This window comes from Populus nigra, chromosome 4, assembly GCF_951802175.1.
Source record: "Populus nigra chromosome 4, ddPopNigr1.1, whole genome shotgun sequence".
Lineage (NCBI taxonomy): Eukaryota > Viridiplantae > Streptophyta > Magnoliopsida > Malpighiales > Salicaceae > Populus > Populus nigra.
The window spans coordinates 8337140-8346572 of NC_084855.1; the positions used below are offsets into that span (position 1 = coordinate 8337140).

General features: G+C 34.3%; 1 protein-coding gene across 9 annotated transcripts in view; it reads right to left on the minus strand.

Moving 5' to 3' along the window:
• Positions 1 to 9026, minus strand: part of LOC133690692 (BEACH domain-containing protein B) — a 32791-nt gene extending 23765 nt beyond the window's left edge. For 3 of the 9 annotated variants that reach the window (XM_062110942.1, XM_062110943.1, XM_062110941.1), the window contains exons 1-7: positions 8827 to 8978; positions 7944 to 8164; positions 6745 to 6808; positions 4730 to 4964; positions 3422 to 3583; positions 1903 to 2226; positions 574 to 796 (exon numbers count right to left, since the gene is read on the minus strand). In XM_062110942.1, coding sequence (XP_061966926.1) covers positions 574 to 796; positions 1903 to 2226; positions 3422 to 3583; positions 4730 to 4964; positions 6745 to 6808; positions 7944 to 8065 — 1130 coding nt within the window. In that variant the 5' untranslated portion in view covers positions 8066 to 8164; positions 8827 to 8978. Of the gene's footprint in view, positions 1 to 573; positions 797 to 1897; positions 2227 to 3421; positions 3584 to 4729; positions 4965 to 6744; positions 6809 to 7943; positions 8165 to 8826 lie in introns of those variants that run through there. The other 6 variants (XM_062110944.1, XM_062110939.1, XM_062110940.1 and 3 more) reach the window with 5 other exon arrangements.
• Between the last annotated feature and the right edge of the window lie 407 nt (positions 9027 to 9433).

A 9433-nucleotide genomic window follows, 5' to 3' on the forward strand; every position in this document is an offset into this window, starting at 1 on the left:
CACTAGAATAGTTAACTCAGGCAAGATTAAGTTTATCAGTTTATGGCCTTCAACTTCTTCATGGTGTTCTGCTTCAGCATTGTGTAGGGGAAGTGGAGAGCAAATTTAAATGATTTGCCAAAAAAATGGGAAATACAGAAAACCCTTTTTCAGTAAAACTTGGTACTAATCTTGAGGATGCCTTATCTTCTCCATTGCGTTTCATTTTCTCTATTTTTTCTAGTATTAAAAAAAGGAAGGAAGACAATTCAATACATCATTGCTCATGCTTCCAATATTATCAACTGGATGAGGATATTAAAGCATTAACTAGATTTTAGGAAGATAAGGACAGTGTATTTTACATTTGGACATTCCAGTTATCCAAAAAAAAGTTGAAAAGTTTCTATTTTACCTTGGAACCATATTTCCTCATGAGTGTCTATTTCATTTTATCTTAAAACTGACATCATCGAAGAGATTCCGATAACAATCAAATGCAATCATTAGATAAAAAAACGTTGCTTGCCAATCATCAGAGTTCTCAACAAAGTTTGCCATCAGATTTTGATATCCTAACATGAAAATTATTACCTTTCATCACCAACATGAGAGGCGTTCCTCCACAATAGCACATTAATTGATGGAAGTCCTTGTCCATCCAGCAGAACTTCAAGCCCTCCAATGCTTTTAAAATGATTTTGACCACGTGGATTATTGGATAATGCTAGATGAAGAGTCCACAAAGTCAAATATTGAAGTGACAAATCTGTCCTTTGTTCTTTCATGCTCAACCTTCTGATGACTCGCAGCAACTCTGAAGCACAAACAAATTCAGTGAGTGGAATGTTGAATACAACAACACTGAGCCTCAATCACAAACTAGTCATGGGCAGTGGCTACATGGAATGTTGAATGCAAATAAGAATAAATTTTCAGCGAGTACTAATTTAATTGTGGACCATAGAAAAATGACACAAGAATTTTCTATCAGGATTGATTGGTGCAACTTCTAAGCTCAAGTCACATACACTAAGTGATGACTTCAGTGGGGATGCCAGAAGATAGTATCAGGATTTTCGCTCTTTTTTTCATAAGAAGAAAAGTATTTAATTAAGCAAGAATAGGTGATAATCTAAAAAAAAAAAACTATACAACAAGATATCCTCCATGGGGGAAATCTATAAAAGAGCTTCCTAATCCTGCCAATGATGTGCTAGAAGCACGGGTGTAGAACAAACATGAAAAGGTTAAAGAGAACTATTATATTCCATGATAACTACTTGGACAGGAATTGGTTCTCAAAATTTATCAAGCTATTCTCCATCCATGGACTGCCAAAGAATCTTGTAATCCTTTCCCTTCCCAACCACAAAGCTCAAAGATCCAATACCCTGCCCCACAAGAATGCCCAACTAAAAAATGACCAAATGTATTCATAATCCAGAGCTTATAAATAATCAACCATGACACTCTCTCTACATGCATATGGCCAGAAAAATTTCAATGTTGTGGAAATTTCCCTGCAGCATATTATGTGAGTTTAAATATTTCAGAATTAAAGGAGTGAAATATTCATTCACGAAAAGAAGCCACATGAAAAACTAAAGGTGTGAAATATTCATTCATAAAAAGAAGTCACATGAAAGACCAACACAGCAAATGACTAGAAGCTAAAGCCTTCCCAACACAAGAGAGGATTGAAATACCAAGGGTGGGTGAGTGGGTGGGTGTGTTCATTGTATTTGAATATATAAAATCATTGCCCTCAGAGATACATACAGGAGCAACCTTATGACACATCTATGCTTTTTTCCTCTTTTCAGTAGAGGGACAATAATTACTAAACCAATTTAGAAGCATCCTTTTCACTGTGCTTTATCAAGTCAATATGTATAAAGATCTTAAAAGTGCCTACCTTACCTACTAACCAGTTAAGAACACCAGCTTCCATCACTGACACAACTGCCCTCTGATGCCAATATAGCCTCGTTTCAGTAGGAACCTTCACACCACTAGAAGATTCATTGGAAGATGCACCCCAACTGGGGGTGAAAAACTCTGCATGGCTACTGAACAACTGTGCTTTCTCATATAAATTTGTATTTAAATCAATATAACCACATATTATGGACACCACATATAAAAGTATTTGTTGCAAAAGTCTGGTCTTATCTAGAGAAATACTAGACAGACTCTCGTCGCCAGATAGTTCACTTGTTATTGATTTTAGTTGGACAACAGCCCCTGAAAAGAAAGAATTAAAAACAAAAATAAAGTAAAAATGGGCACAACATTCTGACTTTTATGGCAGTAACTACTCTAGAAACAAAAGGACAGTATTCAAAGTTGTGGATAAGAAATTTTGATGATAGGCATCAAGTTAGAGACAGCAGCTCCCTCCTCGGACCCAAGAAAGAACCCAAGTGAGAATGTATCTTACAGTGATTAAATGTCAATCAAGGTTGTTAAAATCGCGTTTTGACTCGTAAAAAACATGCTTTACGTGCTGAATCGTTTGAAAAAAATCAAAAATAGATAAAATCGGGTTGAAATCAGGTAAAATCGGATAAAATCACGATTTTAATACCGATTTTATGATTTCAACGTAAGAAGAAATTTTAGGCCACTTTTGTTTTGATATCGAGATCTGCAAAAATATATAGCCGTTCAATGTTGAAAATTGTACTCGTATATCCTGACATGTCAATAATTACGTACTGTTGTCCTGTCTATTTGGGATATTATAATGGAAAAAGGTAGTCTCTCCCTCTATATTGATTATGGTTGACCTGCAGGTGATTAAAATGCAATCAAGAATTTCATGTTTATTGTTTTTTTCTTTTCATATTCCACGTCCTATTAATTTCTTTTAACTGGTTGATAAATAAACAAATAACAAATGGATCTTATCAATTGCTATTTTTCATTTTAGTTGTTTCTTTATGTAGTTTCCAGGTTATCTCTTCGATCAAATTGTCATAAAGAGTGAACTCCTTCCTTGACATCTTCAAGGGCATATATTGAACTTGCTGATCATATTTGAAATTCTGAATTTGACCGCAAAGCATCTAAACCAGGGAAAAAAAAAAGTGGCCCAAAATAAAACGTGTGTTTTCTTCCCTATTTTTCTGTTATGACTGCAATTAATTTTTTTTATTTTATACTTGAATTAGGTATGAATTTTTATTTGAATAATGTATTTTAAGATACTTGAACTATACTTGAACTATGTATGAATTTTTATTTAAACCATGTATTTTAAGGTGTTTGAAGTTTGAACTATATATATAAAAAAAATTCCTTATGATTTTACAATCCGAGTTTAGTTTGCATTTTCCGTGCCATGTCAAAAATGCGTTTTTGACAACTGATGTCAATACAACCAAGAATCCATCGCCACATAAAAGAAAATAGCAAGAGAAGCAAACATTATGTGTACCTTTCATTAATGCAGTTAGCTTTTGAATCCCGCCATAGTATCCAAAAACTCTGCAGTTATGCATTGAACGAACGATTATTGTTAAAGCATTCAACAAGGGCAGCCCTTCAGAAGTGATACTCAAACTTGTCGAATTCCCTGGTGAGTCCACCCTGGTGTTTACTGGATTTACAATGAAAAAAGAATTATTAACATGGAAAAAAATTAATCAATATGGAAAAGGTCAATAAGAAAGGAGGTAAGAATCATGCAACATGCACTGCCTTCACAAAGGTGTTCATTATTAAACCTAAAAATTAAGATATCAGCAAACACTTAAAATAGGATGCACAAGTATCACGTTGCCAATAACTTGTATGATGATGACAATAGTAAGAGAAAAGGCAAGCTTTGCCACAATATGCCATGAGAGGAGGAAATCAACTAGTTTACTAAGGTGAGAATAACAATAATGATTAAAAAATTGGTGTACTACACATTGTGCATAAATTCTAGCAATTAAAACAACTGTAAAAGAGCAAGATATTGTGTAATGTTGTGCTCTGAGATTCTTCAAGAAGAAGAAGAAGAAGAAGAAAAGGAAAAGAAAATGTTTTTGCCATTTGGCATTACTTTCATTGAAATGTCTTTGAAGACAATCTTATGACAGTTTTTCATGAATTTCTTCTCAATAAATTGTATTTTGAAAATCATGGTATAATCTTATGTTAGCAGTTTTATTTAAACAGTTGTTCTTAATAAATTAATACAATGACATGTTACATGTGAGGCTTAGAACATGCTGTCATCTGCTGTATAGTATTATAGGCTTGATAGTGGATAGTCATATCTTCCTAGGGTGTACTGAGATGTGCTGAACAGGCCGTTCTTTTTTTTTCCTGAAAGCAATAAATGATCCTGAGAACAGTGAATGATTTTCAATTGATGCAACTTGTAGGTTCTAAAAGACCACCAAGATCTTGTCGTGAGTTGATTTCTTCAAACTGGATTGAGTTGGTTTGGGTCATTATAACAGTGACATGTCATCAAAAAAATTGGAGCTATTAGTAAAGAACAAATTCCGATGACTATATATTAGACCAGTTTCTTCAGCTTGTTGGTTTGTAAGATCTGAAGCACCCTTGAGTGCGAGACAAACATAAACTAGTTCTGAAGCAATCTTAGACCACCACTGCTAGAAACATCAAGTCCATTACAATCATTGACAAATATAAAAAAAAAAAATTATTATCTTCATCAAGCAAATTGGAATTTCATTTTCTAACTTGTACAGCTAAACAGACAAAACATCAGCAATCAGGATCTTACATTCAGAAACAAGAGAGGTTAACTGTGTGATCTCTTCAGTCAATGCAAGAATGATTTCTGCAGGGTGTCCAGCAGAGCAGCCAACAATTATATCATCAACCCGCAATGGATACTCCACTGGAGGCACAGTTGTCAATGCAGCCTCTGGCAACTGGCTGGCATTAGTGGGTTCCCATTTCTCAAATACCATTAAAAATTGCTTGAGGAAGACATGAAATAGCTTCTTCTTTTCAGCCTAAAATAGTGAATCAGAAAACATTTTTTTTTAGACAAGAGAACATTTTGTCGATGGCAAAAGGAAATTACAGAAGCTTGATGGAGACGAGGTCATCCTCCCTGAAAAAGAAAGCAAGCACCTAACCATGACACCACAAAGAAGCCCTGCCCCACAACAGTTGTCTCAAAGTGTACTGGTCCTTAAAAGTTGTAGCATTACTCAATGACAAGATACAACATAGAATGAAGAAGCTATTTCATGACACATTAGTATTAATACCCAAGAATCTCCACCGCAAATAAACAATCTACAACACATATTCATCACAAGTAGGAAATGTAAAGATAAGCGACTATGAAACTCGCCATTTTCTTGACACATTAGACAAATGATACTGGAAGATAAAGCCTTGTGAAGCCTTCTTATTTGCAAAAATCATTAATTATTAATTATGTTGGGCACCATTATCTAGATAGAGGCCACAACTTTAGAGGGTACCTTGGCTTTCCAGATACGATGAGGCAAAGAAAAAGACAAAGGGTAAGGGTGCTGGGAAATTTGCAAAAGAAAAGACTTGCAAGATATGCATCAGACCCTTCCAAAGCCAAAACTCTATCAGATTTCCTAGTCAAGAGAAAAGAACTAAGAATAGGAAGTAAATTAATGAAATCCTCTGATTTTCTATAGTTAAGATTCCAAAAAAAAATGAAAATTCCAATCTACATTATCCCCCTCGATCGAACAAAAATAAGAAATAGGAGCATTATGCAAACCAGAGAGGTGACAAAGATGTGAGAGAGCAATAGAAAGAGGAGTTTCTCCTAACCAAAAATCCTCCCTGTGAAATGAGCTTCCAAGGGCTCAAATCTGAGACAGATGATCCAAGTTAGGCATCCCAGCCATTAGCATGGGCACCATGAAAATCACAAACAACTATGGACCACGAGAATTTGGTTCTAAAGGAATGGCCACAACCATTTCTGTACAAGGGCCATATTCTTCTCCACCAAATGACCTAGTCCTAAACCCCCTTAACTCTTGGATTTACAACAAACCTGGCAACTCACAGAATGATGGCAAAAAAAGACATATACAACAAAGTGCAAACATTTGTTCATGACATTGTGTAAGTCATCTTTATTTTGAAACTGAAACATTAAGTATACGAGTGATAGACTGCAGCTTGCTACACAGAACAGCTCAAGAAACATACTTCCTTTTAATAGTTCACTTGTTAAAACACAGACTTCCCCTGCTAGAGCAAATAAAATTTCATTCACAGACCAAGCATTTCTATACCTCTCCTATCAATAAAATTATCGCCTTATTTTATGTGATAGATCATCCATAAAGAATACAATATAGACACAAGCTAGAATATACGCTTTACTTTTGATAAATAAATTAATTTTAGTATGAACCATCACAAGTGTTTACTTTCAACACGTCCCAGCTCAGCCTCTATCAATATATAAAACCTTCATCATTTTTCAATGGAAGAATTAGGGGATAGAAAAGCTCCAAAGACACAATAAACATGGTTTCTGCAAAACGCATATCAAAATTATTGATTCATTCCATGTTAAGTCACATCTATAGATATAAAAGAGTTCCTCTAAATTAATCAAGTTGTGCATGGATTAAAAAAATCTTTTTGCTTCAAGGACAGAAGAAAAATGACAGATGAATTTGCATAACACGTTACTTTCAGCAAAACAATATACAGCATAAGAAGCTGGAAAGATACCAAACAGTTTAACTGGAAAAAAATTTAAGACCATGATACTAGCAGTCATACCTTGTCAACAGCATTCTCATATTTCTCCCAGAGTGTATGTAAAACCACCTCGTCACCTACTTCACTGATAAGATGGCCAAAATGTATGAATATCAAGTAGATTAACCAGCAGTTGCTATTTGAGAAATGGAAAATCTAGGGGTAAGAACTAAAGGGTGCACAAAAAATCTATGTCGTTGCACTCCAGAGATGGAGTAACAAAGCTTAAGTATAACAGAAAAATTGTTGACACTTGCACTTGAAAATAGTTTAAGCCATTAATCAAAATAGCTACTGGTATATTTGAAAAGTTGTCTGTTACCAGGAAATAGGAGGCAGACAAATAAATGAGGATCAGAATAGGGGAGTATAACTTTAATCCACTGTTAAATTAAGGGGCAGGAGGAGGAGAGTCCATCACATAAATAATTCCAAACAATGGCCACATGTTAAGCAATCTTCTCTTCTCCTACTATACCTTATTCGGTATTTTGTAACAAACTTCTGTTGCTATTTTTACAGGCAAAGAAGCAGGCATTCCAATGCTTCTACTTTCTTTTTTTTCCCAAAACTTCAACTTATTGTGAAACTAGTTTATCATAGATTTAAACCATTCCTTCAGCACATCAACTTGATACAATAAGTCATTATTATAACATGATATATGTGCAGATAATAAAAAATTAGAAGCTTATGGGTGATGATGTACAGATTGCACGTTTCCACAAGGTCATGGCAGATTTAACAGTTCAAGAGCTTGACGCTTAATTGAGGGTAAAGGCCTTTATACAAGAACAACCATAAGCTTTGCAAAGACACAGAACTGCATACCTCAATATTTTGGTGTTGTGGAAAGGACAAGACAAAAAAATATTTGAGGAGGAATCCATTTTCAAACCATTGAACAATTTACGGGATACTTGTGGGAAAGTAGGGAGTTTTCTCTAGCAAAGCATTCTTAAGTTTTACATATTGCTCGTTCTGAATTTAGTTTATATGATGTGTATATTAAATGAGGATGACTGGTAGTCTTTCTCATAAATCTGCAGCACTCCATCTGTGCCTTCAATGACTGATTTATAGGCTTTAACAATTAAAAACAAACACACAAACAGTAAATTTGAAGTGCTTTCTTTCCACATTAATAAGAATCCTCAACTCTTATCAAAGAAAAGAAAAATGCAAATCATGATAAGCAGATTCAGACTAATCACACATACCTGAAACAGATCTTTGGAGAAGGAGGAGAAAACCTCCCAGATGATGACCCCTGGATGGACTCCCCAGTTTGACCACTGGATGTCCTTCGAATGAGATCAGCCACACCCTTAACAATGTTCATGCTTCCCACTATACTTACCGGAACAATCAAAACTTCACAATTCCATTAAAAAGATACAGATGGTCAATCCAGACCATTCTTTTTTGCGAGCTCAAAAATCTGTTTCCAAGGGAATGAAAATCACTAAGTCAAGCATGCTGCCTCTTTGCTCCAAAGTTCAAACAATGTAATTTAGATTGCTGGAGAAAATAAGCATGACAGCACACTAATAAGAGAAACACTAAGCACATTTGCAGGTGCTATGATTGTGCTATGAGAGCTTACACATCCATGCATGAATTGGTAGACATGTAAACATGAATTTATAGACATGCTCAAGTGAATTCCAGAGTCCATTGCACATGTCTAAAGCGCATTGTCATGTGCACTTAGGAATCCCCGATTAATAACTACTCCATGGATATGATAACATTAGAAGACACTATACCCAAAGATTCTTGACCACATAACAAAAATGAAAAAAAAAAGGAACTGTTGCACATATTACTTGTAATGACCTCAAGTTCACGCGCTTCAACTTGCCAGATCTTAAATTAGTCAATAATAGAATATTATAAACTAAAAATCAACAAAGCTAGTAAGAAACAGAGAATAAAATTTATACTCCGACAATCAATTTTTTTGCATAATCTGAGAACTAGCACTTCTAATGAAGGATGCAAGAATTAAACCAGTAGTTGGAGAAAAATCATCAATTTGATCCTGGTAAATAATTAAGTTTAATAACCACTGATTATATGAGCATTAAGAACGAAGAGTACCTGATTAAATCGCAGGTCTATAAAATAAAATTTTAGGGTTTAGGGTTTGATCGCGAGATCTGACCTTGGAGTTTTTGACAGCTTTCGTTCTTTTTCTTTTCTCTTTCAAAGGGGAAGGAACCAGAGAAAAATAGTGATCACATGGAGAAGCAGCTTTATTAAAAAAAGAATTTAGACCTCGAAAGTGTGGTTTCGCGGGACTGCCCTTGTGCGTAGATAATTATTATTTATTTCCTCAATAATTTTCGAAATCTATTTTTATTTGGTTTCTTTTATAAAAGAAAAATATATTTATATAAAAACTGTAATTTAAATTTTAAAAATATTTTTTTATTGGTGCATTTTTTTAACAAAAAATTATTTATGGCATTGAAAATTAAAAATTAAACAAAATTAAATGAGATCAGCATTTCTTTGTATATTAGACCTAACAAATATACTAAAATGCATTGGAGAATCACCATAGACGTACTCATTTCATTATTCAGTACAATAGTTGAGTGATGTCTATGATCTTGGAAAATAAAAAAAAATACCCTTGATTAAAGAGTATTTTAATATTTTCACAAGGTCATTAATCATTATTGATTCGTGTGTGGGTATTTAT